The 17544-nt window shown below is 37.9% G+C and overlaps 1 protein-coding gene across 1 annotated transcript in view; it reads right to left on the bottom strand.

Moving 5' to 3' along the window:
* The window catches only part of LOC106090780 (triple functional domain protein), a 144375-nt gene that overhangs the window by 112849 nt on the left and 13982 nt on the right, over positions 1-17544 (bottom strand). Inside the window, exons 3-6 of the mRNA XM_013257075.2 lie at positions 14538-17538; positions 13610-14470; positions 13410-13531; positions 13141-13344 (exon numbers count right to left, since the gene is read on the bottom strand). Coding sequence (XP_013112529.1) covers positions 13141-13344; positions 13410-13531; positions 13610-14470; positions 14538-17538 — 4188 coding nt within the window. The remainder of the gene's footprint in view (positions 1-13140; positions 13345-13409; positions 13532-13609; positions 14471-14537; positions 17539-17544) is intronic.

Genomic DNA, 17544 nt, shown 5'->3' with positions numbered 1-17544 from the left:
TTATTGCGTCCTTCCGTCTGTCGAAAACACACTAACCTTGAAAAGAGTAAATCTAGGTGCATGAAATTTTGCGTATGCCCTCTTATTAATGTGAATCGCTTTGGATTGTAAATGAACCAAATCGGCCCATATTTAGATATAGCTCCCATATAAACCGATCTCTCGAATATACTTCTTCAACCTATAGAAGCCGCAACTCTTATCCGATTTGGCTGAAATTTTGCACTAGGTTTAAACCTGATATACGTCCCATATAAACCGACCTCCCGAATATACCTTTTGAGCCTCTACAGGGCGCAATTCTTTTCCAAGCATATAAAAAACAGCTCCTCTCGAAAGAGAAACAAACAAAAAATTGTAAAATAAATTTATCTTCGGCCTAACAGGCAAAAAAACTTGAAAAATGAAAGGATTCACCAGTTAACGTTAACCCCACACCACCTCACGCATTTCGAGATCGCCCGGATCTCCACCGGCAGGACCGCATTATGGTGAGGCAGTTTAAAACAGATCTCAGTCCCTGTCTTTTTAATGTAAACCAGCAGGGCCACTCTGTCAAAGATCTATCCGTGTAACATGGTCTTCCAGATGGCAATACTAGGGTTCCATCAATCCAAGACTGTGCCGCCGGCAGCAGTGCCTCGCACTCAACCAAAGTGTAGGTATGCGCTCGGAATCCTTTTCCATTCCTTCCAGGCTTCCTATCGTCGCTTAAGTATGAAGTATTTTATATTAATTCTTTGGCAATAAGTTCATGTTCGAAGGCCACCGTAGCGCAGAGGTTAGCATGTCAGACTATGACGCTGAACGCCTGAGTTCGAATTCTGGCGAGACCATCAAAAAAATTTTTCAGCGGTGCTTTTCCCTCCTAATGCTGGCAACATTTGTGAGGTACTATGCCATGTAAAACTTATCTCCGAAGAGGTGTCGCACTGCGGTATGCCGTTCGGACTCGGAGGCCCCTTATCAATGAGCTTAAACTTGAATCGGACTGTACTCATTGATATGTGAGAAGTTTGCCCCTGTTCCTTAGTGGAATGCTCATGGGCAAAATTGGCAATTTGCAATAGGTTGATATTTCGATTGAAGTGGCCATCGTAGCGCAGAGGTTAGCATGTACGCCTATGACGCTTAACGCCTGGGTTCGAATCCTGGCGAGACCATCAGAAAAAAAAATTCAGCGGTGGTTTTCCCCTCCTTATGCTGGCAACATTTATGAGGTACTATGCCATGTAAAACTTCTCTCCAAAGAGGTGTCGCACTGCGGCACGCCGTTCGGACTCGGCAATAAAAAGGAGGCGCCTTATCATTGAGCTTAAACTTGAATCGGACTGCACTCATTGATATGTGAGAAGTTTGCCCCTGCTCCTAAGTGGAATGTTCATGGGCAAAATTTGCAATTTGCATACTCACTTGGCGCAGTTTAGTCCATATAATTTAGGAAGCATTTTGCTTCGAATACTCCAAGTACTACCTATCTCACTATCTCATGCTTCTGCTTCATCATTCGTTCCTTGTTGGCCTTTTGAAAAAGTAAAATACCCGACGCCTTGCCATAGTAGGGTACTGTCAACCAACAAACAGTCACTTCCCATTGCCACTGGCTTATGATTGTGGATCGGAAAACTTTTAATACCGTTGAATGAGCCGCTCAACGGTATGAAAGTTGTATGACACGCCCACTGTGTCTATCATATGGGTTCTAAGTTGGCTATCCTTTCATTAATGCTGACTACTAAGACAGAGTTTTATCTGTCTAAGCAATGTCTTTTGGTCTGTTATCACAGAGACCATCCAAATCATCATTTTGTGGATAGATATCCACCGCCCAGAAGCCTTAAGGTAGATCTACATGATCTAGAGCGTGAGGATCCGCGTTACAAGAGAGAACCTCTAGATCAAGCCGCATATCAAGCAGGTCTAGACAACATTCATGCAGACACGGTAGCAGATGTGGTAAATGGCTACCGGGTGAATGTAGTTCTTGGAGAATGACCGTCTCCCATTGCACCTGAAGAAATTGACCTCCCCCGGCAAACCACAGTAGTTCTATCTTAATTACGTTCCGGCAGATGCAGCCGCCTCAACTCCTACAGAGCAAGGATTGATGTCGACGTGCAAGATGTATGTCCTGATTGTAAGCAGGGACCGCACGTTACACGTCACCTGTTTAACTGTCCAGCCAGACCCACTCGACTCAGACCCAGATTCCTGTGGACGCACCCCATCTTAGTCCCAGAGTTTCTGGGTCTTGACACTCAACAGAATCAAGCAGACCAAAGATAGAACATAACAAACTGCTACAACAACAACAGAGTTTTATCAGAAGCGACGGCCTAAAGAGGAGATCCATTTACAAGTGAACTCGGCGCTGACAATAATAGTTAATATGATACAAATATCTCTTTTGAAAGAATTTTCAAACGAATTTTTGTGGAAAAACTAACAATTGGCTTTAATTGGATAGATGTACATATTCCTAGAATATTAAATACGAGGGCTTTACACAGAGTTACTCTAAAGGAATCCATATATTGGCAGAACAAAAGAAAACAAAAGTTTTCTATTAACAATAACTAAAATGTCTCCTACAGCTACATGCAAATTTGTCCATGAACATTCCATTAAGGAACAGGGACAAAAGTCTCACATATCAATGAGTGCTGTCCGATTCAAGTTTAATCTCAATGATAGGGGCCTCCTTTTTATAGCCAAGTCCGAGCGGCGTGCCGCAGTGCGACACCTCTTAAGGGTGAAGTTTTTACATGGCTGCCATACCATTTTTTCAAATGGCATAGTTCCTCGCAAATGTCGCCAGCATTAGAAGGCCATAACCACGGCTGAAATTTTTTTTCTGATGTTCTCGCCAGGATTCGAACCCAGACGTTCAGCGTCATTGGCGGACATACTAAGCTCTACTCTACGGTGGCTTCCACCTACAAACATACAAAAATCTAAGAAAACAAATCCTTCATTGCATTGTTGGAGAATCAACACATTGAAGTCTGTATTGAAGTCCTTATTATCATGACGGGGGTCCATAAACCCCCCGCCCTCCCAAGATGTCTTTGTCTTTACAATGAATCTAAATTATTGAAATTAAAAAAAAAAGTCAGTTGTTAATTTTCTCTTTGGTTTTTCTTCTTCAACCTTAACTAATCCAATTAGGCAAATTTTGCTTTGAAGAGCCATACCACAGTTGGAGAACAATCAGAAGCTATTCCATCACTTATTGAATTTACTTCTCTACACACAATTGTGGAATAAATTATTGCAGACTTTCATAGGGATTTTCTCCATAGTCAATGGTAATGAAATACAATATATTGCTATTATACACTGCTCTTGCATGCACGTTGGCATGTATATACATATAGACTCCTGTATACAGATATATTTTACATATATACATACATACATCCATATGTAGATATAAATCTATGTGTGTGCATATAAAACAAAACACCATGATATTGTCGTATCCGTAGATACATCTAATAAATATTGTCTAGTATAATCCGCATAATTTCCTATACCTAAGAATGTGAGACGGAGGGGTGGCGGTGGAGGTGAATGTGGCCTTAGAGGTGAGTAGGATGATGATACCCTCTTTCTCATTGCATTTAACCCGTTTTGATTTCTAATGAAATATTAATAAACGCGTATCCGACACACTTCACATGCCCGAACAACACACACACACACTCATACATGCATACGCCACATTATCTATTTGTTTCTATTGAAATATTCTTGCTTTTTTGGGGAAGTTGTTTTTATTTCTCTAACCACTTTAACTCCCCACAACATCTGCGAATGGCCCCAACAACATGGCATATAAGAGAACCATTAAGAGACAATAGTTTTTAAAGAGAGTGAGAAGAAACCAGCTTCTGGTTTGTTTGAGAGCGCCACAGCATACACACACAAACATGAAAAGTTGTTTGGCAAAGCTTTATTCTCAACACAATTTAAAGTGAGGTATGACAGTGTCATGTACTCCCGCATACTAGACGCAGCTGGAATTCCTATGCATGCATTGGATGTTTTGTTTTTGCTCTAGGATATGTATTCGGTTACATCTGGGTGAGTTAAGGGGTGGAGTATTCATTTTTGTGTTTCTTCTTAATTTTTATTTTACCCTAAAGGGAAAGTACTTGAATTAGATTAGTAGTAGTTTTGTTATGGCCATCATTAAGCGCAAAACTTATAGCAAAGACCTTCCAAAGGCTGGCCAATGTAAGGATACATTTGATGTGAACTAAGAAAGTAATGGATGTACGTACATAGTACATGTTCTATGGGCAGGATCGAAAAAAATTTTAATGCAATTTCCTATAAAAGTCGAATTATCAAAAAAAAAAAAATTAAGCAAAATTTAAGAAAAAATTTTACAAATGAAAAAAGTTTTATTAAATAAAAATTTGGTAAAACTTTAAATCGAAATAAAAATTCAACAAATCCTTAAAAAATAACAAAAGTAATGACAAAATTTTCTATAAAAGAAGAATTAAAAAAAAACTGTGAAACCAAATTTTGACGAAATTATCTACGAAAATTATATTGTAACAAAATTTAGTTAAAAAGTTAAACTTTCTACCAAAATCAAATTTCAACAAAATTTCTAAAATTTTTCATAAAAATCAAATTTGACGAAATTTTCCATGAAAATCCAAAATTTTCTATAAAAATCAAATTTCGACGAAATTTTCTTGAAAATCAAATTCGATGAAAATTTCCACAAAAATCAAATTTCGACGAAATTTTCTATGAAAATCAAATTTCGACGAAATTTTCTATGAATATCGATTTCGACAAAATTTTCTATGAAAATACAATTTCGAAAAAAATTTCTATAAAAATCAAATTTCGACGTTTTTTTCTTTTTATGACAATCAAATTTCGACTAAACTTTCTAAGAAAATCGAATTTTGAAAAAATTTTCTATAAAAGTAAAATTTCGACGAAATTTGCTATGATAATCCAATTTCGATGAAATTTTTTTATGAAAATCCAATTTTGTTGAAATTTTCTATGAAAATCTAATTTCGACAAAATTTTCTATGAAAATCCAATTCGACAAAATTTTCCATGAAAACCAAATTTCGACGAAATGAAAATCGAATTTCGACACAATTTGGTATGAAAATAAAATTTCGACAAAATCTTCTATGAAGATAAATTTCGACGAAATTTTCTATGAAAATCAAATTTCGTCAATATTTTCCATGAAAATCCATGATCGGAGATGAAAATAGAAAAAGAAAGTCAAAGATAGCAACACACACCAACCACTATGGGACGCGTTTCGTCTTTGGTTAGAAGACTTTCCAATTTAGACGAAATTTTCTATGAAAATCCAATTTCGAAGAAATTTTCTATCAAAAATTAAGTTTCAACGAAATTTTTTATGAAAATAAATTTTCGACAAAATTTTCTATGAAAATAAAATTTCGACGAAATTTTCTATAAAAATCAAATTTCGTACGAAATTTTCTATAAAAATCAAATTTCGTACGAAATTTTCTATGAAAATAAAATTTCGACCAATTTTTCTTTGAAAATAAAATATTCGAATTTCGACAAAATATTTTATGAAAAATTATTCTATGAAAATCAAATTTCGTCAAAATTTTCCATGAAAATCCAATTTCGAAGAAATTTTCTATCACAATACAATTTCGAAGAAATTTTCTATGAAAATCCAATATCGATTAAATTTTCGATGAAAATCAAATTTCGACGAAATTTTCTATGAAAATCAAATTTGACGAAGTTTTCTATAAAAACCTAATTTTGACAAAATTTTCCATGAAAAACAAATTCGACGAAACTTTTCATGGAAATCCAATTTCGACGAATTTTTCTATGAAAATCCAATTTCGACGAAACTTTCCATGAAAATCAAATTTCGACGAAATTTTTTTTTTTTTAAAACCAATTTCGTTCAAATTTTCTATGAAAATAAAAATTCGACGAAATTTTCTATGAAAAAAAATTTCGACGAAATTTTTTATGAAAATCCAATTTCGATGAAATTTTCCATGAAAATCCAACTTCGATGAAATTTTCTACGAAAATCCAATTTCGTTGAAATTTTTTATGAAAATCGAATTTCGACAAAAATCCAATTTTGACGAATTTTTCTATGAAAATGCAATTTCTATCTGTTTTCGCTTTCTTTATTTGGTCTTAAAATCTTATTAAGATTCCAATTTCGACGAAATTTTCTATGGAAATCCAATTTTCTATGAAAATCCAATTTCGACAAAATTTTCTATGAAAATCTAATTTCGACGAAATTTTCTTTGAAAATCAGATTTCAACGAAATTTCCTACAAAAATCTAATTTCGAAGAAATATTTTTGCGAAAATTCATTTTCGACGAAACTTTCTATGAAAATCCAATTTCGATGAAATTTTTTATGAAAATCCAATTTCGACAAAATTTTCCATGAAAATCAAATTTTGATGAAATTTTCTAGAAAATCCAATTTCGACAAAAATTTCTATAAAAACCAAATTCGAAAAAATTTTCTATGGAAATTTAATTTCGTTGAAATTTTTTATGAAAATCGAACTTCGACGAAATTTTTTATGAAAATCCAATTTCGTTGAAATTTTCTATGAAAATCCAATTTCGTTGAAATTTTCTATGAAAATGGAATTTCGACGAAATTTTCTATGAAAATCCAATTTGGACGAAATTTTCTATGAAAATCCAGATTCGACGAAATTTTATAGAAAATCCAATTTCGAAGTTTTTTTTTTACAAAAATTTAATTTCAACAAAATTTTCTATGAAAATCTAATTTCGATAAAATTTTCTATAAAAATCTAATTTCGAGGAGATTTTCTATCAAAAATTAAGTTGCAACGAAATTTTGCCAAAAGTTTCTATGAAAATCAAATTTCGACGAAATTTTCTATAAATTTCGGATATTTTTTTTATTGAAATCTAATGACGACGAAATTTTTCTATGAAAATCATCAATTTTCAAAGAAATCCAATTTCGAAGAAAGTTTTTTATGAAAATCGAACTCGACGAAATTTTCTATGAAAATCAAATTACGAGTGAATTTTTTAAAAAAATCAAATTTCGTTGAAACTTCTATGAAAACAAAATTTTAAAAACATTTTTTTTTTTTTTTGAAAATCAAATTTCGAAATTTTTTCCCTTTTGTTTTACTTTTTCGTTCATAATTACACTTTGGTATTTTCTCTATCCATACAAACCAACTCTCCCCAATGTTCAGCGTACAAGGGATTTTTTTTCTTAAATCAATTATTACTACTACCCCAATACAATGTCAACTCAATGAAAACGCAGGACTTTGTTGTTATAGCTTAATCCCAATGATAACATCATAAATTGTACCCTACAGCGTCATTTTAGATACATTAAGAGACAATGCGGAAAATGTTGTTAATTGGGCAAATATAATGGGGAAAAACATGATCCAAATTACCAAAATTAATCGAAATTAAATAAAATATCGAGCTTCAGGGGGGGACAATAAACTCCAAGTATAACATCAACTTTAAGCATTCGAATTGTCTAGGGTGCGATAAGAAAATGAATTATTCTTAATGTTTCAGGCAGTGAGAGAGAGCGAGAGGGAGGATAATCGTTTATTATGTTAAGGGGTCGTTTAAACGGCAAACTACCCTCCAAACATTTTCTATCGTGCGAGTCACTAAATCTGCACTCACGGAAGTTGAAAACAATCTCAGGCGATATCATTTTTTACTCTAATAAGTGTCTCGGTACGGGAGAAAACGTTCCACTTGGCGATATATACCCATGAGTGACTAAATAGGGACTAAAAAAAGTGCAAAATTCGATTATCAACGTCATTAATAAAAATAAATTTTTATTTGCTAATGTTTTTTTTTACCTTCTAGAGTGAGGCTTATTTTTATTTCTCTTTCTAATTTATTTCTTTTCCAAATCAGGATTAATAATCGAAGATTTTATTTGCAATGATTTTCCCTGACTGGGATTTGAACAGCCAACCTTACGATTGTGAGGCTTATGCTATCGCTCTGTGCTACCGGCCTTTCTTCATTACAGAAGGCTAAGTTAACATACATTCTCTTGTTTGGGCTTTTTTGAGTTAGCGTCCAAAACAACAACAAAAAATCTATTTTTAAATTTGTAGCAATAACAGTTGATTATGAGAAACTAATTAGCGAAACATAAATGATAGAATTCCGACAGTAATGTATTTTGTTGTTGTAAATCATGAAATCTCTACAAACTATCATACAAAAGGATCTAAAAAGTGACAATTCTGGGAGGGAGTGAGAAAGTCACTTCCAAATGTTTGGAGGGTACTGTTATTATATCTATTGGTGATATAAGGAATTACTTTGGAAGTGTGAAAGTGGAAAGTGTGAAGGTGAACACCTAAGCACCGTTTTCGGTCAAACCACAGAGTTGTCAACTTGAAAGATCTATCAATAGAAAGACAGATCTAAACAGATATACGTTGAATTCCAAAAAGATTAATTTTTTCTAAGTGATAGTCAGAACTAGTCATAAATAAAAAACAACCAGAAACAGCAAATTGTTGTTGCTTTTCACTAAAGGCGGCAGCTGTATGTGTGAGAGAAGACGACAATGGATTAGCGAGAATGAGAGAGATACAAATTCGATTTGAGAGAGATGAGAGTGAGGTTGGCGTTCAATATTTCAAGATGGGTTTTTGCCAATTGTAACTTAGAGAGCAACCATTACTATATTAGGTTGGTTGTTAGGGGGGGTAACGAAATCTTTGACAACACTCATACTGTGTGAGTGATTGCGTTGAAAAATGGGGAAAGGGAGTTGATCATAGCTAGAAAAATTACAACCTTACCACGAAAAATGTGTACATAAGCAACAAAAATAAAACTTTAAAGAAGCATAATTTTAATGACAACTTAAACAGAATGAAAATAAAATTAGCATACAGTATAAAATCTTGCGATTGTAAGAGCCCATCTGTTGGACATAAAAGCAGAGCAGAAATGTGGTAAGAGGAGAGGTGGTATTATTATTAAAACTCACACATTCAGTATTACAGCATATAAAGCAGGGTTGCACAAAATGAAAATGAGATTGTATAGGTGAGATTATCTCTATTTTTTTTAATTGAATAATTTGACAGAACTAATGAAGTTTTCTAAAAGTAAACATAATAAGAAGAAAATTAAACAAATTTTCCTTTCTTGGCTAGCGTTAGATCAGAATAAAACATTATTGTCTGTACAGACATGAGCTTTAACGTAGCCCCACAAAAATAGTCTAAAGGCGTTAAATCGCACGATCTAGGCGTTCAATTGGCCGGTCCCGAACATGAAATTAAATGTTTACCGAACTCGCCTCTCAATAACTCCATTGTTACGCATGCTGTGTGGCATGTAACACCGTCTTGTTGGAACCACATGTCATGCAAGTCAAGCTCTTGCATTTTGGGCAAAAAAAAATTGGATATCATCTCACGATAGCGCTCACCATTCACAGTCACGTTACGATTCGCATAATCTTTGAAGAAGTACAATCCAATGATGCCACCAGCCCATGAACCGCACCAAACTGTAACTTTTTATGGATGCATTAGTAGCTCTTGCAATGCTTCGGGCTGATCTTCACTCCAAAATCGACAATTCTGCTTTTTTAAATATCCATTGAGCCAAAAATGAGCTTTGTAGAAATTTTCTATGAAAATCCAATATCGACGAAATTTTCTATGAAAATCTAATTTGACAAAGTTTTCTATGAAAAACTAAATTTGACAATATTTTCCATGAAAAACAAATTCGACGAAACTTTCCATGGAAATCCAACTTCGAAGAAATTTTCTATAAAAATCCAATTTCAACGAGTTTTTCTATGACAATCCAATTTCGACGAAACTTTCCATGAAAATCGAATTTCGACCAAATTTTTTTTTTTTTAAAAACCCAATTTCGTTGAAATTTTTGAAAATCCAATTTCGTTGAAAATTTTTATGAAAATAAAATTTCGACGAAATTTGCTATGAAAATAAAATTTCAACGAAATTTTGTATGAAAATAAAATTTTGACATGTTTTGAATGTTCTATGAAATTAAAATTTCGACGAAATTTTTTATGAAAATCAAATTCGACGAAATTTTCCATGAAAACCAAATTTCGATAAAAAATTTCGAGGAAAGTTTAATTTCGGCGAATTTTTCTATAAAAATCCAATTTCGACGAAGCTTTCCATGAAAATCGAATATCGGCGAATTTTTGATGCAAATCCAATTTCGTTGAAATTTTCTATGAAAATCAAATTTCGACAAAATTTTTTATGAAAATACCATTTCGTTGAAATTTGCATTTTGGGCAAAAAAAAGGTTGGATATCATCTCACGATAGCACCATTCACAGTTACGTTACGATTCGCATAACCTTTGAAGAAGTACGGTCCAATAAAAAGCAACAACAAAGCAACAGGAAATTATTCCAGCGTATATAGAACCACTCTCCATATACTATAGGACATAATAACGCTACGGCAAGTCGGCCATCATAAATGGGGTCGGGAACTTAGGGCTACCGGGCGATCGCAAACTGAAGTGGCATCCACATGCCAAGTCGAGGGCAATCAGGCCTATTTTACGAAATTTGTATCGTTAAAAAAGAGAACAATCTCACTCAAAGGGCTTGAAGGTTAATTAAGCTCAATGAAGGACGTTGCTTTCAGACAAGGGCAGGGTTGCCAGTACTTTTTTGTCACTTGTACCCAAAAATTGCCAAATTTAAGGGAATTTCACCAATAAAAATCCCAAATAATTTTGAAAGGCTTTTTATAAAAAACAAAATCTAAATCATTTCGACTAGGATGTGTGTCACATGAAAGCACGGATATACAATTCTTGAAGTTGTTAAAAGTGGATAGCGATATAGGGTGTGTTTTTTAAACATTTGGTCTGAATCGTCTTTCAAACGAAGAACGCTCGCAAATTATTGAATTTTATTATTAAAATGCGTGCTCAGTTAAGAAAGTTCATCGCACGCTTCTTCCATTTTACGATGGAGTTCATTTTTGGCTCAATGGCTACGTAAATAAGCAGAATTGTCGATTTTGGAGTGAAGATCAGCCAGAAGCATTGCAAAAGCTACCAGCATCCAGAAACAGTCACAGTTTGGTGCGGTTTATAGACTGGTGGCATCAATGGACCGTACTTCTTCAAATATGATGCAAATCGTACCGTATGTGTAAATGGTGAGCGCTACCGTGAGACGCCAAAATGCAAGAGCTTGCCTTTCATGGCAGCAGGTTTTAACATGACGGTGTCACATGCAATACAGCACGCGTAACAATGAACTTACTGAGAGCCGAGTTCGGTGAACCTTAAATCGAGAGATCGGTCTATATGGCAGCTATATCCAAATCTGGACCGATCTGAGCCAAATTGAAAACGAATGTCGAAGGGCCTACCACAACTCACTGTACCAAATTTCGGCGACATCGGACAATAAATGCGCCTTTTATGGGCCCAAAACCTTAAATCGAGAGATCGATCTATATGGCGGCTATATCCAAATCTGAACCGATCTGTGCCATATTGCAGAAGTATATCGAGGGGCTTAACTTAACTCACTGTACCAAATTTAGGCGACATCGGACAATAAATGCGCCTTCTATGGGCCCAAAACCTTAAATCGAGAGATCGGTCTATATGGCAGCTATATTCAAATCTGGACCGATCTGAGCCAAATTGAAGAAGGATGTTAAATGACCTAACATAACTCACTGTCAAAAATTTTGGGAAAACCGGACAATAAATGCACCGTTTATGGGCCCAAGACCTCAAATCGAGAGATCGGTCTATATAGAAACCATACCCAAATATTGACCGATCTGGGCCAAATTGAAGAAGGGTGTCGAAGGGCCTAACATAACTCACTGTCAAAAATTTTGGCAAAATCTGACAATAAATGCACCTTTTATGGGCCCAAGACCTTAAATCGAGAGATCGGTCTATATGGAAACCATACCCAAATCTTGACCGATCTGGGCCAAATTGAAGTAAGATGTCGAAGAGCCTAACACAACACACAGTCCCAAATTTCTTCAAAATCGGATAATAAATGTGGCTTTTATGGGCCTAAGACCCTAAATCGGCGGATCGGTCTATATGGGGGCTATCAAGATATAGTCCGATATAGCCCATCTTCGAACTTAACCTGCTTATGGACAAAAAAAAAGAATCTGTGCAAAGTTTCAGCTCAATATCTCTATTTTTAAAGACTGTAGCGTGATTTCAAGAATATATATATATACTTTATAGGGTTGGAAAATGATATTTCGATGTGTGGTGGGTATAAAAATATCCCTATACTATACGATTTTATGTATCCAAGATTATCGAAGACCACTTTTCAAAAATTTTGAGTTTTCTTAATTTCGCCCTTGTCGTCACCTATAAACACGAAAACAGATCGTCTTCACTAAATCGGAGTCTATCTATTCTAATACATGGGATCTACTATAAAATATTGTTCGATTCGTCCATGGAATAGAATATACTTTTGCCATGCCGAGAAAATGTCACTTGCCAAATTTTAGACAAATCTAAACAAAAATTTTGGTTTCCGAGCAAAAACTCCGAAAATGGGGGGTACGGTAGTATGGGACCTATACCTAAAGTTAGACCGATATAGACCACCATATTCGATATATTCGCATTTCATAGGCTTAAGATGCTTAATCTGGAGATGGATCTATAGGGTGGCTATACGAAAATATGGACTGAAATGAGTAAAGCTTTTCAAAATTTCAGCAAAATCGTACATTAAATACGAGATGTAGAACTCGTGACAATAACTCTCGTGGCATCTACTCTTCACTAGGTGGCGCTGCGCTATACCTTAAAGTTATGTTTATTGTATGTTTATTTTTTTTTTTTTAATCCAAATGAGTTTTTTGCAAAAATTCAAACGAATAAAAAAAGTTTGCTGAAGACAACCACTGCGCACACTTTGAAATCTTTTTATGCTCTCAAAATAAAAATATATATATTGATATTGAAAAATTGAATAATGTGCAAACTGGACGACATTCGAAAATCAAATAAAATGCCCTCGCTTTGCAAGTAAATTTTAATGAAACATTTGTACTCACTTTGTTATCACTGTCTGTGGTATTGCCAGATCCAAAACTGGCTAGGGAACATCTGTCGTGATCATTTTCAGTCAAAGGATCATCTAAATCACGCGAGGAACGTTGGGATGAACCAGAATTCTTGGCTGGCGATTTCGGCAGGGTGAGTGAGGTGCCAGAGAAGCAAGTTTCTTGCATGACTTCGCGTAGTTTTTTGGCCCAAACCTTAAAAAGGCAAACAAATTAAATAAGCAAACAAAGCTCAAAAAAAGAAACCCCCAAAAATGTACCTGTTTGGTTTCTAAACTATTGGCCTTAAGTACAATGCGGCAATCGGACAGCATGGGAGAGCGACCCGTCCAAACAGCAAATTTAGTCTCATCACCTTCAATGTGTTCGGTAATGCCAAGATCTGTCAGAAGCAAAAAAATATGTATATATATATTACATATTACCCTATCTAGATTCCTTGCATCACCCTTTTCCTTACCTGTGGTCATTAATTTGCTTTTGAATTGATATTTCACCGAACCATTCGAGTCTTTGACTTCTTTGGCGAACAACAAATACATTTCGAACAGAAATACCCTTCTTTCGCGACCTTTGCGTATCAATTGCTTGGTGTCCCATGCCTGGAATGCATCCTGCAATACTACTTCGCCCAAACTATCTATGGAGACATCACAGTTTTCCAACAGCGACAAATGCATGGCATCATTTGCCTTCTTCGGCACATTAAGCATGACCTCGAGACCCTCCTTGATTTCACCATGGCTCTCTTCACAGCACGACAGTAGATCTTTCAGCAACAGCTGGTATTTTGTTATGCGCTGTACGGGTTTAATTAGGAAAGCTGGCAGCGGGTGTTCCACCTTGTGCTTGTGTTGCAAGTCATCGAAGTAGGTGCCCGCATGTTGCACCAGCAGATTGTTCGATGTGGGTTTGTTCTTGCAATAGTGCACATACATATCAAATTTACACGCCCAGGTGACAAAACAATGGCCCACATCTTCGGGCATTGTCTCGTACTTTTCCAATTCGCGCAAAAAGATTTTATGATGGAAATTATAGATTTCCCGTATGTTGCCAAAGATGATGTCCTCTTTGCCGGTGAGAGCAGCTGGCACCCCCTGGCCGAAACGGAACTCTTCGAGGAAACACTTGATGCAGGTGTCCAAATCTTTCACATAGGCTCTTTCGGTTTGCATCAGCTCGGCCATAATGAATTCTTTTCGGCGGGCAGATTTTCTTTTTTCTTCATTTATCTCCTTATTAACAACTGTGGTTGAGGTAGTCAGCTTTGCTTCCAAAGTTGGATCTGAATGACGATCGTTAGACGATGAGGAAGAACCTAAGAGCATAAATAAAAAGAAGTAAAGACTTTATCTCACAAGCTACCATATCACAAAGCTCCTTACCTGTGGCTGAATTCATCGATGTATTGGCATCCGATTCGCCAATCATGCCCAGAGATTTCTCCAATTGTTCCCTATAAGAGTCCATGCGATTGCTGAAATCCTTGTACCTCTGGTCCACGGAGGCCACCCATTGCTTTATGGAACTCGCATGGGCATGACCCTTCTCCACCAAACTATCGGCTAATTGGATAAGCAGTTTAACCCGTTCCCTTGTCTCTTTGGCTGTGCCCCGGAATTCATTGTGCTCTTTGAGCAAACCCTCGGTTTCTTCGCGAGTTTTACCCACCAGATTTGTCCGCGAGGACAGATAAGCTTCGCCGGTATTGTGTATCCATTCAATGGCTTGTTTGGCGCTACGCTCGAATAATACAAATTGCTGGCATTGGTCCAGAGACTTCTTGCGCTGAGTCCAGAACTCAAGCACCTGGTTTTCCTGGGTGAGTAGCTTATCCAAAATAGTTTTAACGCGATTTTCGCAGTTTCCTTGAGGTTGATATTCGTAGTATTGTTGCGAGCGATTGGCATATTTGAGGAAAGTTTCCGCCGTACGACGGGCCAGAGTACAGGCCTTGAGGAAGGCCTCCTTTTGTTCCTGGTGCTTGGAAATTAGCTGCACAATGGTTTGGGCCTTATCACTGGAACCCCCACCACCGCACCAATCATCTTCGCGCCGATATTCACGCTCCAAGCTATCCAAAACCGAGCACACCTGCTCAGCAGTTTTGTAGAAATTTATGGAGGCCGTAACCAACTTATGGCGCTCTTCGGCATATGTCACCAGTTGTTGCCACTTTTTGGTCACATCATCTGAGATTTCGCGTATGGATTGGGGATCGTAGTGGTTGGCATTGATGAGAGCATCGGCACGATATTTCACTTGCACCGCTGATGTGTGAGTCTTCTCAATGGCCACCTGGAACTGCTCATGCTCTTTGCGCAATTGCTCGGCTTCTTGGAGGCTATTGGGCGTTACAAAACTAGCCACCAACATGGCCTCGCCATTTCTTATCCACGATATCACTTGGTTGGCATCGTTCTGGAACTGACACAGCTGAACAGCTTGCTCCAATTTGGCTCTCTTAGCTTCTGACAGCTCCTCCAAGTCAATTTCACGCTCACGCAAGAAGTTAAGCAAGTACTCAATGCGAGCCTGAGCTGTGTGCGTTGCATCGGCCATCGAAATAAAGCCGGCCGACTCAAACATCTGCAGCAGCTCCTGGCCCTGTTCCAGCACCTCATAGGTGGCGTTTTGTATATCACTCACAGATTCGTTGTGCATGCGTATTAGCTGCTCGGCCTTTTGGTAATCTCGCGATAGGTCGGCATGCTGCAGTTCCTCGGACCAAATTTCCAGTTGTGAAGACAGTTCCATGGCATCACGTTCGAAATAGCGCAGGCGTAATATCAAATCTGCACGGAATTTACGCGCTGACCACAATTCTTCCAATTCGACTTTTTGTTTGGAGAGCTTTTCCAAAGCTGCTTCCAAGGCTGACAGCGAACCTGTGGTGTCGGCATATTCCAGAGAACGCATCTCCTGGAGTAATGCCTCGCCTTGTGCTATGGTCTGCATGCAACCCTTCAGAGTATTATCCTGCTGCTCCCTGTACTGCTGCAACAGACGTTCAATGCCTTCGAGATTCTCCTGAGACAACATCGTTTCGTCGGTGGAAACATCGGCTCTGAGCTGATCAATCCAGGCGGTGACCTCCTTTTCATGGGTGTAAAAAATTACAGCCATGTCAAGGCGCCTCCGTCTTTGTTCTACTCGCTCCGCAAAACTGGCAACCTGAATCTCCAGCTCATGGGCCACCGAGTAAATTTCATTGGGATCAGCCTCTCCGCTGCGCGCCAGTTCCTCGGCGGCGGCCAACAGTTTCTCCGCGTTGCTGTAAGTGTTTTGGGCAACATTTTCGAAATGTTCATGAGATTTCTGGTAGACCCGTGCCTTCTGGAGATTCCTGCCAATGCCGGTATTCTTGCGCACAAATACTTCGCCATGATTTTTCAGCCAGTCCAAGACTTGTTTGACATCCTCCTGAAAGAGACGCAGGGCAAGAGTCTGATGCAAACGAATCTTTTCTTGGTGCCACTTTGATTCCAGGGAGCGATGGTGACCCAGAATTTGATGTATTACAGCCAGTACATGGGAGGCGCCCTCACTGTAGTCGGCCGCAGGATTCTGTCTGCCATATTTGTTGTAGCTGCTGTTCTTGCGATGGTCGGGGACCCCCGGTGGGGGAGGTTGATTGCACACCTGCACAAGGTGATCCAATTGATAAAGTAATTTTTTGCTGGTGGAGTGTACTTCCGTGTAGGCCTGACACATGGCCTCGTATAGCGATTGGTGTGTCCGTATGGCCGTCTCAAGGCTCTGAATATCTGAGGGTAAAGGCTGCGAGGCCTGGCAGGCTGCCGCCCAGGAGGCCACACTATTACAATACTGTTCGGCCTTGTGGTGGAACAGCACACTGAGCTGCAGCACTGCAGTTCTCTCATCCAGGCCGGCGGCAAAGTCTTTCCAGGTGCGATCAAGGCGTGTGGCCAATGTCTTAATGTTCTGCGCAGCATAATGTTGACTCTCTATAAGCCGCGAGGCCACCGCCAGTATTCGATCGATGTTAACAGAGACATTCATGGAGGCCACGGCAAATTTCTGATGTTCATCCTGTAGGGATTTTGCCACCGAATAATTATGGCCAATTTCCACATAGGACATTTGAAACACATCACGATTGTGCAGTATCCAATCGAACATTTTCTCACAATCCTGTTCGAAGAGGCGCCACTGAAAACACTGGTCCAGTTTGACTTTCTTATGCTGCCACAGGGTAAGCAAACGCTGCTGGCCCGAGTGAATGAGGTCAATTTGTCGTAAAGCTTTGCTCATGGCCGCAGACATATCGGGATTGTTGGCGGGCACACGAAATGTTTGCGAGGCATTTTGTGATTGTGAGGAGGTGCCCGAGTCGCTGCCCCCACAATCGCCACCAGCTGCACCCTAAAA

The sequence above is a fragment of the Stomoxys calcitrans genome, chromosome 1, assembly GCF_963082655.1.
Source record: "Stomoxys calcitrans chromosome 1, idStoCalc2.1, whole genome shotgun sequence".
In the NCBI taxonomy this organism is placed as follows: Eukaryota; Metazoa; Arthropoda; class Insecta; order Diptera; family Muscidae; genus Stomoxys; species Stomoxys calcitrans.
The sequence above is the reverse complement of the archived record's forward strand: the minus strand, read 5'-3'. Positions and strand labels throughout refer to the sequence as shown.